The 17,465-nt window shown below is 35.5% G+C and overlaps 1 protein-coding gene across 1 annotated transcript in view; it reads left to right on the top strand.

Moving 5' to 3' along the window:
• Positions 1–17,465, top strand: part of si (sucrase-isomaltase) — a 73,954-nt gene that overhangs the window by 10,230 nt on the left and 46,259 nt on the right. The window contains exons 7-20 of the mRNA XM_039663701.2: positions 255–426; positions 1,697–1,796; positions 2,025–2,137; positions 3,960–4,085; positions 4,656–4,787; positions 4,940–5,056; positions 6,369–6,482; positions 8,017–8,101; positions 8,215–8,332; positions 9,454–9,625; positions 11,148–11,264; positions 11,706–11,860; positions 13,091–13,175; positions 14,971–15,027. Of these exons, the coding sequence (XP_039519635.2) occupies positions 255–426; positions 1,697–1,796; positions 2,025–2,137; positions 3,960–4,085; positions 4,656–4,787; positions 4,940–5,056; positions 6,369–6,482; positions 8,017–8,101; positions 8,215–8,332; positions 9,454–9,625; positions 11,148–11,264; positions 11,706–11,860; positions 13,091–13,175; positions 14,971–15,027 (1,663 nt within the window). The remainder of the gene's footprint in view (positions 1–254; positions 427–1,696; positions 1,797–2,024; positions 2,138–3,959; positions 4,086–4,655; positions 4,788–4,939; positions 5,057–6,368; positions 6,483–8,016; positions 8,102–8,214; positions 8,333–9,453; positions 9,626–11,147; positions 11,265–11,705; positions 11,861–13,090; positions 13,176–14,970; positions 15,028–17,465) is intronic.

A 17,465-nucleotide genomic window follows, 5' to 3' on the forward strand; every position in this document is an offset into this window, starting at 1 on the left:
CAGTCAGTTTAGATTTGGTTTTGGGAATAGGCAGTCATTTCCTTAAGTTACAGATAGTTACATAGTTTCCTTATGTTACGATAGTTGTGTTTTCATGTGGTTTGAAAGTGCATTCAGTGTTTTTGGACCCCTCTTGATGACATGCTGAAAGATTGAATCTGTACACATTTTCTTTAATGGTTTCATGACATTCACCCACAACATGAACTATAAACTTACTATTTCCACCATTTCTAAAACTCTTGTTCCATCAGGTTTGACACAACCCTTGGGCCGCTGGTTTTTGCTGATCAGTACCTTCAGCTCTCAGCTAAACTCCCTTCTCACAATATTTATGGACTTGGAGAGCATGTCCATCAGACCTTCCGCCATGACACCAACTGGAGGACGTGGCCTATCTTCACAAGAGATGCTTTTCCCAATGGCGTGAGTCACAATATTTTCACTTTTCCAAACCAGTATGTCTTACTTTCTTCACTGGAATACAACATTTTAGGCAAGATTTGGAGGGATATCCTGGCCTTCCTGGAATGAACCTGGAATGCGTTTTCCGAAAGCCAACTATGGTCGCAAGTTCCGTCGTTATCAGCATAGTTCAACGAGTCGGTGTTTCCCGAAACCATCGTTCCAACGAACATTCGGAAACAGCATCGCAAAGTTGGGTGGTTTGAACGACAGCTCTCGACCTGTGGTTAGAAGCATCGTTTCTATATTGCAACACATTTAGAGGTATTATCTTGAGCATAATGAGCAAGCTGACATTCAGTACAACCGGTGTCTTTTATTCAGCATACATACAAATGTAATTTACGTCTTTTAGTTTTTCAAAAGATTTGAAGTAACGTGCTTGAAGAGTGCGCATGTGCGAGCGTGCTCTACTATGTAAGAACGAGACAAATATTGAGTCCGGTAATAAAGCAAAACAACTGAGAACAATTAGAAATAGTCCTCAGATGACATATCTGTAATTTATATAAAACAAATCTAGCGTTAATTGGATCTCAATTTCATTCAAAGTAGTTATTACTCCACCATGTGCGAAACCAACGTGGTTGAACGATACTTTGCGACAGTGGGTTTCGGGAAACAGTCGTGACTAGCTAGTTGATTTTTCCAACGATGCATCGTACTATGGTATTGAAACAGTGAACTACGTCGTTGTACGGGAAACGCACCCCTGAACGACTAAGCATGTCAAGCTTCAAAAGGGATGCAAAAGCATCATAAAATAATCATATAAGTAGTTCATACACATCATGCAACATATTCCAAATATTCTGAATTCATATGACTGAAATTAAATTTGCATTGTTCACTGATAATTTCTGCAATCTAAACAGTGAGTCAGCATAAGTTTTGTGTTCCAGAGAAGAAATGAGGATGGCTAAATGATGACAGAATTGTGTTTTTATTGGTTAACTTTACCTTTAATGAGCCATTTGTTACTTATTCATTTTAATTACTTTTGTTAGTAATGTAATCAGGTTCATTTAGTCATAGTACCATGAATAAAACAATGAATTTAAATATTTAACATGAAGCACATTGGTTAGGTTACTTAACAAAACGTCTGTGTGGGATTAGCCCTGGCATTTGTGTTCAAGACAATGCAACTTAAATGTACTAAATTGTCTCATCAATTGATAAAAAGTTGAAATTTGCCATTAAAAACATTAATGCTTTTTTTTTACCCCAGGGCACACACAACCTGTATGGACACTACCCCTATTTAACATGTCTGGAAGATGTGAGCGGCCAATCCATTGGAGTTTTCCTCATGAACAGCAATGCTATGGGTAAATGGTTGTTTTATTTTGTCATTCCCATTGCTTTATCTTTTTTTGCATTCCCAGTCACAAACATGAGCTTTGCCGTGGGCTAAAGTCATAATCTTTAACAACATGATTTGTAATATCTGTGCACAGAATATAATGTGTCTTGATGTGCTTGTGTGTTTGGAGTGGCTGCTTTTGCTTAAGGTTTGCAAATTAGTGCAGTTTCAGTCTTTTTATGTCTGTGTGCAGAGGTGACTATCCAGCCTGCTCCGGCTGTAACCTTCCGAACTATTGGGGGAGTTTTGGACTTCTATATCCTGGTTGGAGACACACCGGAGGCAGTGGTGGACGAGTTCACGAAGGTGAGCGTTGCTGTCGCACATAAATAGAAACACTAATGACACTTGTTGTCGAATTGTCTGCATTTTAGAAATGCTTTTACATGTCAGATAGAGACATGGCGAGGCGGGCATTACACATGTGGGCAGCCCGAGTCCGATCTGAAAGCAAAAAAGAGAAAGTGGTCAAAATTTATTTTGATAGTCCACTTTAGACATTCTATAAACTATAGGTAACTTTGCAACTACATGTCAATTAGCCATTGATCATTAGAGGATTAGTGGACTGTCTGCTTAATATCTGCTAACACTTTATCTTGATGCTCCTCTAACAGACACTGACAAAGAAATGTTGCAAGTAGTACAACTTATTCTACTGAGCATAACCCTAACTTAACCATCTAACACTCTAGTCAGAGTTAGTTGTAGTTGCAAAGTTATTTAATGTTAGTAAAATGTAAAAACAAATCATATTCAATTCATATTCATGTAAAATTTCATATTGTAACAGAGTCAAAAGTTGAATGCATCAAATCTTGTATAATAATACCTTTTATAGACTGTTTATTCATTCATATTTATGAATTGTTACATATTTTTACTGTGGATATATTTTAAACAAAATACTAAAATGTTTTATGTAAAAATGCTGATTGGTCAGTTAGTATTCTGCAGTCAATTATATATTTATTTACTTTTTGGAAAATGACAGCTAAACCACTATATACGTATAAACATAAGATAATATATAAAAGAAAAAGAAAAGAAAAAAACTATAAAACAACTTTTTTTCAGCTATCTTCCAATATATATATATATATATATATATATATATATATATATATATATATATATATATATATATATGTGGGAGCAGAAGTGCTTGTGGAAAGAAGGAGAGCATATTTTAGCTTTTTTACATGGTAAAAAAAATGTTTTTTTTTTTTTTTTAGCTTTTTTTTAGCTTTTTTTAAATATTTTTATGGTTTTTAGGTGCGAAATGTGAACGGCCTCTTACAGAGTTGGAAAATTACGATATTTTTGTCACAGTTGATTCTGCGACACATCTGATGGGTGGTGTCTATTGGTGACGTTCGCCATTTTTAATTCATTTATGGTTAATGGACTAACGTTACTCGACTAGTCTGTGCAAGCCCTAATTGTAACCAATATATCTTTTCATGTTTGTCGTGTGTTTAAATTCACCATACTTTCTAAAAGTACAACAATGGTTAGATAAGTTTTATAATGAATTAGAACTGTGGTTACAATTATTGGTAACACTTTACAATGTTTACAATGTTTACACTTTACAAGGTTCATTAGTTAACATTAGTTAACTACCTTAGTTAACATGCTAACATAAACTAAGAATGAACAATAATTCTGCATCATTTATTAATATTAATTTTTTATACAAAATAATTATATAAAATATATAAAATAATTAATTATACACTGTATATATATATATATATATATATATATATATATAGTACATATAGTCTTATTCATTTTATATATGAATAATACTACTACTAAAAATGACAACAAACACACAACAAAATCATTAAAACTTTAACTAAAATAAAATGAAAAATACAATAATGAAAACTAAAATAGAATGATAACAAAATAACACCTGTCCATTTATTAATTTATTTTTAGGTAAGCAGCCGCATTAAGTCATTGAATAAACTTTGACAAGGTGATCGTCATGAATTTTTCCCTGCTAACTTATGTTATCCTGTGCTGAAGGTTAAAATCATATAGGCCCAGATGAACCATTCGCCTGAGGGAGTCCTGTGATTTTCAGCGTGTTTAACATTGCTTTATGTGTCTCCAGCTGATTGGCAGGCCTTTCATCCCCCCATACTGGTCTCTAGGCTTCCAGATCTCTCGCTGGGACTACGGAAGCCTGGAGAATGTGAAGACAGTCGTGGAGAGGAACCGACAGGCCGGCCTTCCGTACGTAAGTACCAGGAACAGAAGGAGGGGTCCACGCTTTGTTCTGCAAAAATTAGATTCCATCATGCACTTCAAAGCCACGATCGGGAGCACGGAACAAAGCTTTATAAATAATAACTTCACATATGTGAATTTCACCTGTATGCAGTTAGAAACGTTTAGTACCTTATGGTAGGGTTTTTAATATCCGAAAGATGTACTGAAGCTCAATGTTTGATGTAATTCGAACAAAGAGGGCATTAGCATGTCAGGATATTGCATCTCCGCCTGATCAGCATGAGCAAATTACTGGCAGGAGAATCTTACCATCTGCTGATGTTTGATGGAAGTCAAGCCTTCAAAATTCAAAACTGACAACAGTGAATGGGCAATGTTGGCATGCAAAAGAGACACACTTGACTAGTTATGGACAAGACTTCAACGAAGCTTGACACAAATATTAACATTAACAACCTATTTAACATCCATGATTTGATGCTGAAGTGAAACAGAATGTTCAATGAGAGAAGACAACTTTGATTTTAAGGGACTCAACGCCAAACCATTATTTATGTCCACATGCTTTGTGTTTCAGGACGTCCAGATCACTGATATTGACTACATGGAGAACAAAAAGATCTTCACCTATGATATGGATAAATTTAAGGAGCTGCCTCAGTTTGCTGACTACATGCATGATAAAGGGCAGAAATACATCATCATACTGGTGAGCCATTGCTATCGAAGTTATATTTATGCTAAGGTTTAGAGTTTTATAGGTCGGTTATTTCAGATTTTTGGACAGTAGGCAATTGCAAATTTCGAGTGTCTTTGTTTTCAGTGTTTTTTGAGAGTGTTTAAAAGTACCCTGTTTGGTAGGATCCTGCTGTGTCCACAAGTCCAAGGATAAATGGAGCCTATGAATCACTTGACAGGGGACATCAAGCTAAAGTTTGGGTTACTGAATCAGATGGGGAAACACCTTTACTGGGAGAGGTAAGATCCTCCAAATGTAGTCCTGATCATGGTATTTTGTTGCTTAATTCTTACTAGGGTTGGAATTAAAAAACGGCTCTTATTTATAAAACTTAGTGAACTGAATGATTTTCATGTTTGCATTTAGTAATTGGACATTTTACTCTAATGGGCAACGATAACATTCAGCGTAACCATAGTCTGATCTTGGACAAATTTTTGGTGTACTGGTTAAAAAAAAAAAAATTAAACTATTTTGCATGAATTAGGAACTTGTTCCCACAAATTAAGAATTTGTTCTCTCATTTTAGTAAATTATATATTATATAATTCATATTATAATAATTTCTAAAGGATCATGTGACACTAAAGTCAGGACTAATGATGCTGATTTGCATCACAGAAATAAATTACATTTTAAATTATATTCAATTAAAAAAAAAAAAAAATATATATATATATATATATATATATATATATATATATATATATATAATATATATATATAATATAATATAATATATATATATATAATATAATATAATATAATATAATATAATATAATATAATATAATATAATATTATATATATATATATATATATATATATATATTGTAATAATGTTTCACAGTTGACTGATTTCACTGTATTTTTAGTCAAACAAATGCAGCCTTGATGAGCTTAAGAGACTTACTTATTTTCTTTCTCTGTATAAATTAGGTATACGTATTAACAGTTTACAGTACTTACTCAAAAGAACTAAAAGCCTGTGATTGTCAAGTTGGATGCGACTGTTTTCAACAAAAAGCCATTGTACGATTGTGCCATTTGTACGCGGTAAACGATAAAAGTTTAACATTTGTAACCTTAAGTTAGATCATTTATTAACCACCCCTCGAGGCAACAAGACACATATCACATGGCAATATAACTTGTGATTATTTAGCCGATTAGACAGAGGCAGATACTAATTGCTTTTTTATAGTTTTATTTCAGGTCAATGTGTGCATTGATTTTGCATTAGAGTTTAATATCACGCTTTCATGCACCTCAAAGTCATTTGAGATGAGGAAAAGAAAAGAACACAAGAGGAAATGGAAACGCCAGTGGCTTAAAAACAAACAAAAAAAATACATAAATAAAAGGAAAGGGGCAGTGCTAAGTGTCATCTGTGAAAGATTGTGATGTTTGTGATTGAATTTCGTAAATCATGGACATTTTACCCAAATAAGGAAAATAAATAGTATATAGGCTACTTTTAATGAATGCATATTTATTTACTCTATATTGACAGTTAAGCATATTTCCTCCTCCCCTTTCTCTCATGTCACAGGTCTGGCCAGGGGAAACCGTCTTTCCTGACTACACAAATGAGGCTTGCATTGATTGGTGGGTTGATGAAATTTCGCGATTCCACAAAGAAGTCAAGCATGACGCTCTCTGGATTGTAAGTAACCCTCAGAGATCATTACCCGTGACCAAATATTGAACTTGATCATTTTACGACTTGGTAGAAAGGTCATGAAAAATTTTCTGATTCCTATCTCCAACTTCCCACAGTCTCTCGAATCAATATGATATGTCACTGACTCAATATGTATCAATCACGATGCTCTATAAACGTTGCAGTAGGCTTGTAAACTCCATCTGATCTATACAGAACGGTATAGACGAATCCGGCGAAACTACCGGAAGTAAGCGGGCGCCATTACTGAGCTGTTGCTGGGTAGCGTTGCGCCATTGCATCCTATTGTTTTAGTTGCAACTTGCGTCCACTGGAATAAACAGCCCGCGATTTACGACTGTCACTAACGTTACAACGTTAGCCCTTGTATAATGTCGAGTGGGTAAACAGTTTCCGTTATAAATTGTTTCAATGGTGGCAGTAAAATTTCAATTTTTAAGAGAAAACACTGTGAATACCCCGGGTCGACTGCCCCTGTCTGGTGCCGTACGGTTTACAAAGATTTCCTGGGCGAGTACAAGACGCGGACATTCGCGTATAATAACAATTATTTAATGACATAAGTAAAAATATATAATAAATGTGTGATATAGTGATCAGCAAAATCTCCTCTCTTGTTATTTCTTCTATTCAATTTACATGCTATGGTCATTAAATGGCTTTCCTGAGCTGAATGTAACGTTATGTGACATAATTGTTCTCCCGCTGTTATATTGACTTCTTTCCATGGTTTAAAAACAGTAGTTGGTCGATATTATGTATACTTTCTAGCTGTAACGTTACCTTACCCATGCCCGTTGCAATGTAAAAATGAGATAAATAATGGACACAAATGAAAAACATGAAATTGTTTATTTGATTTCGTTTATTTATTTATTTATTGTTGCCAAATGGACAGATCTTTTTTTAGTTTCCTCGGTAGCAAACGTTAGCCTAGCTTGCTTGCCAGGCTATTTTCATAAATAATCTGTAAGATCGTTTGTACCTTCATCTGTGACTGGAGGCCAATGTCTAACATCATCAACCCAACAAGTCTGCCTGGCTGTAGCTGTCATCAAGGGTGCGTTATCACCTTATCTCCGAGGTTTGTTTACATACCGGTGCATATGTCTATGCCGGTGTAACAGCTCAGTAATGGCGTCGCCACAAGATGGCAGCCTACACAAGAACGCTCGTCGGATTCGTCTATAAACTGCAAAAGCTTTAAAGTCAACATGATATCAAAATTTCAATTTCAATGTTTATTTGTATCACGCTTTTTTTCATAGTGTATTTCAAAACTGCATTTTCAAAAATATCAAAATTTAGAAGCCAGTGAAGACACAAACTTTACGCCATCCAATCATTGTCTTTTTTTTCCTCACTAAATATTCTGACTTGCATTCTGAAAGTAAAATGGTTTTGAATGCCATTTCATGTTGACTTTAAAACCTCCCTAAAGGGTGATGCTTTAATCTCCAGATAATTAGCTGCCTGAATTAGGGAGTGCTGAACTAATTGCTGTTTTATTTCTAAGGACATGAATGAGGTGGCCAATTTTGTGAAGGGAGGCATTAAAGGCTGCTCTGATAACAAACTCAACTATCCTCCATTCACCCCACGTGAGTCTGAAATGCTTCTACCGTTAGATTTATTCATAGCAGATTCATATCAGCTAAACATTTCTTCACCATCTGTAAACATCAGTACTCTTTATTTCCATTCGGCTCTAAAGATGTCCTTGATGACCTGATGTACAGTAAGACCTTGTGTATGGATGCTAAACATAAATGGGGGAACCACTATGATGTCCACAGTCTCTATGGGTACTCTATGGTCCTGGCCACTGAGAAGTAAGGTTTTTTTTCACACTCTATATGCTAAAATGCAACTTTAATAGTGAGAAATGAATCCTGAAAGTGTTACAAAAATTACTTCAACCATCTATTGCATCAAGTTGCCTCTGTATAACAGACATTATTTTCTTAATTTTGCAAGCATGTTTTTAAATTTGGAAATAAAATGCAGGGACTTTCGTGATCATATACCCTTGATGTCATTTTTAAGATTTTTTTTTTTTTTTTCTGGCATAAGACATTGTGGTGGATCCAAGAACTATCTTCAGAAATATGAATCACATTTTAGCCGGAGTCATATAAATTATTTGTGCATTATGGGGAATTGATTAAATGTCTTTGTTCTCTTAAAAATTGTGTAGCAGTGGAATATATATGAATCCTGTGGAGATGCTATGGAGAATATCAGAGTTAGGCAATATTGTTGTTATTTGTTATTGTATTATCCATTGGCACATATCTACTATTTTAGTATTTAGTTTACATTTAAATGACAAGGTTAAATGATAATAAGTTAATACTTTTTGTATTTTTACCAAATAATTTACTAAAAACTGTTTTAAGATCTCCAATTAATACAAGAAAACAGAACCATTTATTTTGTACATGAGTATATGACTGCAAGACATGCCAATCATTTTTTTTTCTTTCCTAATGCAAGCACTAGGGAAAATTAAGAAAAAAAAAGTGAATGTGTGTGGGTTGGGGGGGTTTATTTATTTGATGAATGTAGGATAACACACGTCAGCATTAGTGACTCGAGTAGCATCACGTGTGACTCAGTGTTTTACTGTCATATGGCAGGATGCTTTCCTTAAAGGGGGGTGAAGAGAGTTGAGATGTAATATGGTTGCTCGTTTTATTTTCAGCAGGAAATCTGTTTTACTCATCTTGTAATTTCTACATCATTGATTTGTTCCACTCTCATTCCTTTTCGCCCCCTCTCTCATTCAGCTTAACTCCCACTTAACTCCTGCTTATACTGTATGTCTTTTCATCTCTTACGGTTTCCTGGGCCACTCTACTTGGCGTGGTTTCTTTTAAATGCCCTCCTTTATGTCTTTTTTATTCTGGTGCCAACACTCCCTTTAGCTCTAAAACTGTGTTTTTGCTTCCAGGGCGGCGAAAGCAGTGTTTGGGAACAGCCGTTCCATGGTCTTTACCCGCTCTTCCTTCCCCGGAGTGGGTAAATACGCTGGGCACTGGTTGGGCGACAACGGTGCCAACTGGAATGACATTAAGTGGGCCATACCAGGCATGCTGGAGTTTAACCTCTTCGGAATCCCTTACGTAAGTGGTTTCATTCGGTTTAAGTGTTCACATAAAATGACTTTTCAAACATGGGTAATTGATTGTAGACACCAGTCTTTCTTCAAATCGCAACGGTCCCACTGATAGCATTTAGAGAAAGCTTTTGGTTTTGATTGTGTTTCCATGAAACGCAATGAGAAATTGAATGGGCGTTTGGACTCAGTGTTCAGGTTGAATTGAGTTAACATTGACTGGCTGAATCAACAGTCAGATCCAATGAATTCATCATTGGACGGACGATGTAAACATCTCTTGCTATTGCTGCGTTTAAAAGAAAGCCTTGCACAATATTATCAGATCACCAGACTTACTGTCATTTGTACTTTGAGGTAAATCGTTTTTAAACCACTTTTTATTGGACATTTTATTGGATATTTTTATTGTCGTTATAACAGTATTTAACTCAGAACCCAGAATTTGATATTTCACAGCTTGTGAGTTTGCAAATAAAATGCAGTGTATTACAGTATATTGCATTTTTATTTAATTATCTACATTGTCTCAGATGTTTCTCATCAAATTCCAACTAAACTAAATTTGGTTAGTAAAAGTAGCCACAAATGACACACAGTAAGAGTGTAAAGTATAAGAACATTAGAGTTGCTGTCAGATTTTTAAGATGATAAATGAATGTGGAGAGCATCTCATATCAGTTGGGCTTGATGAGAAATATTTGATAACATTGAGATTTCTCATTTCCGATTTCAGACTTTGGTGTCTTTGCAAATCTGAGCATGATCTGTTATGAAGAATCGTGAGTAGAAGCATCTAAGAACTAGGAGACTTCAGCAAAACTCTCCACTTAATCTCAACTGAGATTTCTTTCAAAGATCAGGAGATATTGTGCATATATGTGAAATAAAAATAAAATTAAATAAAAAAAAATTCCTATTAAAAATATTGAACGTTACAAATTAATAATTTTGCTCTCCTGGCATAAATTTAGAAATTAATGTCCCTGCAACCCAGATTTATCATAAACAGTGGTCAAATATTGAAGCTGGAGTCTTAAAAATTTCTAATGATGCTCAGTATATCTAGATCAAGTAAGAGTGTTATGTTTTTAAGGGTAATGAATGTTGAACAACAATAATCTGGGGCCGTCTGTAAACTATTCCGCGAAAGGGGTTAAGTAACTTATTTTGAGGATCTGCCTGTCTGAAAAGTTCATAAGCTAGTCAAAAAATAAACACAAATGAGTCACTAATTTTATGATAATATATAAATTTGACTATCTAAGAAAAAAAAAAAAAGATTCACAAAGGAACACAAATGAGACAATTCAGTCGTGGGTTCACATTTGAGGCTTTTAATAGCCGACTTTGGTATTTTGGCAAAAATTAGCTAATTTTTTAGGTCTTTAGTGAGACATTTAACAGTTGACTGGTGTCTTTTTCATAAATAAATAAATACAAATAACCTTAAATTGGAGAAACTGGTTTCTCTTTGTGATTTTTCCTTCCTCTGGAGAGATACTGAATCTCATGATTTTATTCGGCAGAACGGAGTGGACATCTGTGGGTTCTTCGATGACTCACCAGAGGAGCTTTGCAGACGTTGGATGCAAGTCGGTGCGTTCTACCCCTTCAGCCGTAACCACAACGCACAAGGTTACAGAGTACGTCCCGGCCTCTAAATATCAACAAACATTCAGTCTAAGTGTACAAATCGTCTTCCTCTTCTAACATCTCCGCTGTGTGTTACTAGCCCAACGGCAATGCTCGGAATTACAAACGTGTCCTCTCTCTTTAAATGCTATTTGTAGAAGATTTATTTCTCTAATCATCATTGTGAGATTGGCGTGAGAGAAGCAATCAGACCTCCGGAGCGAGAGTTTGAGAGGGCAAATGAGGATGAATGGAAAATGATATTCTTGGTGAAATTAGATGAATAAGATTTGACCTTTTAGTCAGAGAGTAATCATTCCTCGGCTGTCTCCGGGACCGATGGCTCTCCACCATGATGAACATATTATCAGTATCCACACAGTAAAATCCATTTACCTCTGAGTCTCTCTTAGCTCTTCAGCTTACTCTCCACGATGTCCCTTTTCTAACAGGACCAGGACCCTGCATCATACGGCCTCGACTCCCTCTTGGTGAACACCTCCAGGCATTACCTTAAAATCCGATACAACCTCCTGCCGTACCTCTACACGTTGTTCTACAAGGCCAACGTTAATGGAGAGACTGTAGTGCGTCCCTTGATGCATGAGTGAGTTCAGTGTCAAACAGTGTCAGCCTCAACAACAAACATTTGTTTTTTTGTTTATTACCTGCATTTACTTCTACATGTATGCAATCTCTCAAATAAAAAGAGGTGTGTAGAACTTAGAACTAAAACAGTAGTGTAAATGCCTTTGAGTTTCATCAACTTAATTCATCAACTTAATTATTTTAAGTAAATACACAACCGTTTAAATGTTTGCAGTCAGTCCTTACAAAGAAACCTTTATTTAGTAAGGATGCATTCAATTGATCAAAAGTGGCAGTAGAGACTTTTACCTTGTTACAAAAGATTGCTATTTCCTATAAATGCTGTTCTTTTGAACTATGTATCCATCATCAAAAATCCTGAAAAAAAAAATGTATTATTGTATCAAAGATATTAAGTGGCACAGCTGTTTTCAACGTTGATAATTATAAGACATTTTGAAGACTGGAGTAATGGCTGCTGCTAATTTATCTTTGACATCACAGGAATAAATTATATTTTTATATTTTAAAATAGAAAACAGTTATTTTAAAGCGTAATAATATTTCATAATATTATTGTCAAATAAAGGCAGCCCCCATGTGCTTAAGAGACTATAATTTAAAAGTTTGATATCAGTAAGATTTAAAATGTTTGTTAGTGTACATTTACTGGTTTAGTTTTTAAACATTATTGAAATTCGCATTTGTTTTTTTTTTCAAACAGTTTATGTATGTATGTATGTGTGTATAAATGTATGCATGTACGTATATATATATATATATATATATATATATGAAGAGTTCAGATGCAAAAGCCTCTAAATGCCATTTGAAATGTTCTTCTTTAATGATGATTTTTATCAAACTTGTATATTTAAGTTCAGTAATTTCACTTAAATGGCAATGATAATTACCTATTAATTGTTATTTAAGTTAAATTACTGAACTTAAATATACAAGTTTGATAAAAATCATCTTTAAAGAAGAAAATTTTAAATGGCATTTAGAGGCTTTTGCATCTGAACTCTTCATATATATACTGTATATAGATAGATATATAGATAGATAGATAGATAGATAGATAGCTAGATAGCTAGATAGATAGATAGATAGATAGATAGATAGATAGATAGATAGATAGATAGATAGATAGATAGATAGATAGATAGATAGATAGATAGACAGTATATATACAGCATTCAGGAACTAACTACAAACTGTTTTAAAAGCTAGTTCTGTCACTTTGCAGGTTCTATTCCGACAGTGAAACCTGGGCGGTGCACACGCAGTTCTTGTGGGGAGCACACCTTCTCATCACACCTGTGTTGGATCCTGTGAGTGAACACACACACAAACACACACACACACACGCTAACTGTGTTGTATGACTTCCTGTGTGCACATGCAGATGACCTCCTCTGGGACAAATGCGAGGAAGATGGGACTTTTTTTTCCTCTCTCTCTTCATTTCCATCTCCTCCTTTTCTCTCTTTCTAATGAGTTCGTTGACCTCATTATGAAGAAATTAGAACCGAATATAGATCTCGGCCATGTGAAAATGGGTGATGAATTGTTGACTGAAACCCTTCATGTTCAAAGAGCTTCCCACGAGAACATGGCAAAAGGCCCGTTTTGAGAAAGTTTAATGCGCATACGTCAAGAGACTAGAGTGTTGGGTTTATTTAAAATCTTTCGGGAGGGCATGTGATGAAAACACTTCAATCAGAAGGAAAATTCATATGCATCAGATGCATGAAAATGATAATTACTGGACCATGTGGTATGAAAAAAAGTTGTTAGGTGCTAAAACAAGTTGCGGGGAAGAAAAACTGCTGTTGTTTTTCATCTCGCAAGCATTCATTTAATGACACCCGACATCTAACTTGCAGATGAGTTGAACTTTGATCTACTCAACATGGGTTTTGACTAGGGAAATCTATTCCCACCTTCAGAGATTTTGTCATCTTAGCCATCTTTTTAAAGTGCTCAAATGTTTTCAAAAATATGTACATTTAAAAATCCTCTTTGCATCAATGAATTGCATTTTAAAATTGCATAATATTTTACAAAATTAGTTTTTTAGCCATCACAGGAATAAATTACATTTTAAACTATATTTAAATAGAACTTTTAATTTAAATTGCAATAATATTTCACAGTATACTGTTTTTTTACTGTATTTTTGGTCATATAAATGCAGCCTCGGTGAGCAGAAGAGACTTAAACAAATCTTACAGTCCAAACTTTGGAATCATAGTGTATTTGAAGAGTTCAGATGCAAAAGCCTCTAAGTGCCATTTGAAATTTTCTTCTAGAATGATTATTTTTAACAAGCTTGTATAATTAAGTTCAGTGATTTCACTTAAATGACAATGATAATTACCTATCAATTGTTATTTAAGTGAAATCACTGAACTTAAATATACAAGTTTGATAAAAATCATCATTAAAGAAGAAAATTTCAAATGGCATTTAGAGGCTTTTGCATCTGAACTCTTCATTTATTTATTTGTTTGCTTGCTTGCTTGTGTGTTTGAGTTGTTTTATAGTTATCCCTAGGGTTTGGGATACATTAATAAAAAATTCCTTGGACCTTCTGCTGATTAGATTAGTTTAGTGACTAACTGTAGGCTGTTTATGTTTCCCAAGTGTTTACATTTACAGTTTTGTCAGACGTGTTAATCGGGTTCATCATTATTTGGAGTATCTCTCGTTTTTAGAAACACTGTTCCTGTCTTAAAGTCACCCAGTTCCTCAGTTCAGATTGCTTTCAGCTTAATATGAATATCATATTAGAATGCCACCATCAGAAATGTACAGTTGGTTTTCCCTTAGGCACAGGCATGAATCATCTTTTCTTTTGGTTCGTTTGCTGCTCCTCTTTCTGTCAGCTTCTTTCTCTCCAATATCTCTCTCGTATTCTCTCTTTTCTGAAGCTTGAAAAAGCGTGACAGGAGGACCAAATCTCTTGGGGGAAAAAAACAAACAAAAAAAACACCATCCCTGATGGCCTGCCCATTAGTTTAATGAAAAATGCTCATTATTAAACCATTAAAATCATTTCTGTCATTATGTTCAACATGCACATTAGCATTTACGTCTTTAACACGGCTGATTCTTCTGTTTTAGGGTGTTGTGACTGTGGAGGCCTATATCCCAGATGCCGTCTGGTATGACTTTGAGACGGTAAGACCATCATCAAAATTGTATGTTTTTGTGAATTGTTTCAGCGAAATCTGTGCTTGAAACTTCGTCTCGAGGTATTCGTCTAAGCCCCTCTAGAGTGTGGTTAGTGCTCTAGCCAGATAAACTACGAGCGATCAGATCACTGATAGGATTGGTCCCTTGCGTCTATGTGTTGTGCGTCTCAGAACGGGTCGATTACAGAAGTCGTGATTGGCAAAGCAGGTCTTAAATGACCCTGATAGAGGAAGAGAGAGTTTGATGGAGAGGAGCTACACGGAGAACCTGATTGGATCTGAAATGACTTATGGATAGAGTGGAGACTCAGTGTCTGTCTCGGCATTGACCTAGTCGTCGCACAGTCAGAGAGAGAGAGAGAGAGAGAGAGAGAGAGAGGGGTGCAAGAGACGGGGAACTCAGCCAGTGTGAAACGAATCAACAAGATTCAATCAAGATGAATCAACAAGACTGAAAATATGCATGATAAGCTCAGTTTCTTTTGTAATATTATCGTGATTACAGTTATTACTGTAAAATCAATAATGAATAAATATGGGATCTATGTCAAACAGTGTAAGGAAATTTCAGATTATCTTTGTCTTGTTATGTGCTTTTTTATGAAAGTGATGGTGAATACCAAGTTATCTATAAATTATGACTCTTATCCTAAATCTAATTTGTTGATTCTAAATAAATCTACATTTGAATTAAAGGGTTAGTTCACCCAAAAATGAAAATTCTGTCAGTATTTACTCACCCTCATGTTGTTCCAACCCCGTAAGACCTTCGTTCATCTTCGGAACACAAATTAAGATATTTAAGATATTACGATCGCTCCTGCATACAGTCCATAGGCTTCTTGAGGGACTGGCTCTTGCTGTCCCCGAAAAGTCATTAAAGACATCGTTAAAATAGTCCAAGTGACTACAGGGGCTCAATCTTAAGTTTATCAAACTACGAGAACACTTTTGTGCGCAAAAAAACAACAAAAATAACGACTTTATTTCAACTATTCACTTCCTTCTCCATGAGCCTGTAAGTCAGTTAACGTAGTGTGATAGCGTAGAGCTACGTCACACGTAGGCTCACTATTGGCCGACGCTGGTCATGTGTGTGTGATGCGTGTGACGTACAATAACAGAAGCTTACGCTATTAAACTAGTTAGCTGACTCGCGCAGAGGGAGAAATAAATGAATAGTTGAAATAAAGTCGTTATTTTTGTTGTTTTTTTTGCGCACAAAAGTGTTCTCGTCGTTTGATAAACTTAAGATTGAGCCCCTGTAGTCACTTGGACTAATTTAACGATGTCTTTAATGACTTTTCGAGGACAGCAAGAGCCAGTCCCTCAAGAAGCCTATGGACTAGTATGCAGGAGCGATCTTAATATCTTAAATATCTTAATTTGTGTTCCGAAGATGAACGAAGGTCTTACGGGGTTGGAACAACATGAGGGTGAGTAAATACTGACAGAATTTTCATTTTTGGGTGAACTAACTCTTTAAAGGTGCCGTCTGGCAGTTAAAATCAAATCATACAACATATTTCATACCAGATGGGGGCAGTATACCTCCAGAAATACCTCCACGGCCACGCGCACTCTCATGTCTTCAAACAACACGGGCGAGCGCTGTGTTGCTCTGTCTCCCTCGTGCATATTAATCAAATCAATTGACACGATAGTAAAAAGGATGGAAGACCGCAGTTTCACGTGGAGCATTTGAAGATTTTTACAGATTAGAGACTAAATGAACAACATCTCAATACTAAATTATAAAGGCGGTGCATTTCGACGATATGGAAAATTAAAGCCCAGGCTATTATTTCTAGTTTTATGATATTCGTTTTGTTTATATTACATTTTTATCATTAGTTTTAATTATTTTGACAGACAGCATTCCCTGATGTGGACCAAGCTAGCGTCTTTCAGAGCTGCCAACTCTCACAACACTTTTCACACACTCTCACGCCACACATCAATTCTGTCATGCACAGAAAAGGACACGGAGAGCGATGTCACCTCTCAGATTCTGTTCATTTTATTACGCAATTCAAACAATAAATACAGTATTGGCGCTTTACACGACAGATCCCTAACGCACGTGAACCGATCATCTCTACTAGGCTAGCTAATGGTAAAAGAACACGAACACATGAAAGATACAGTATGTCACAACACAACTTACCAAAATGTATTCCTCATGCATAATATCGACCAATCATTTTTTGAACTCTTCCCTGAACTGAAATGTAGTAGTGGGCTGTATTTTCCACACGACTGACATCAGGTTCAAGTACACACAAGCCGCCGACTTACTCGTGTACATAAGTTTGGCTGGTGGTAATGTTGCCTGCCCGCATACTGCCTCCCATGGCCGAAACTGGTATTACGACACCTGCCGGGCCGGGGCTAGTAATTTAGCATGCTAATTTAGGTTAATAT

The sequence above is a fragment of the Pimephales promelas genome, chromosome 10, assembly GCF_988280905.1.
Source record: "Pimephales promelas chromosome 10, fPimPro1.hap1.1, whole genome shotgun sequence".
In the NCBI taxonomy this organism is placed as follows: domain Eukaryota; kingdom Metazoa; phylum Chordata; class Actinopteri; order Cypriniformes; family Leuciscidae; genus Pimephales; species Pimephales promelas.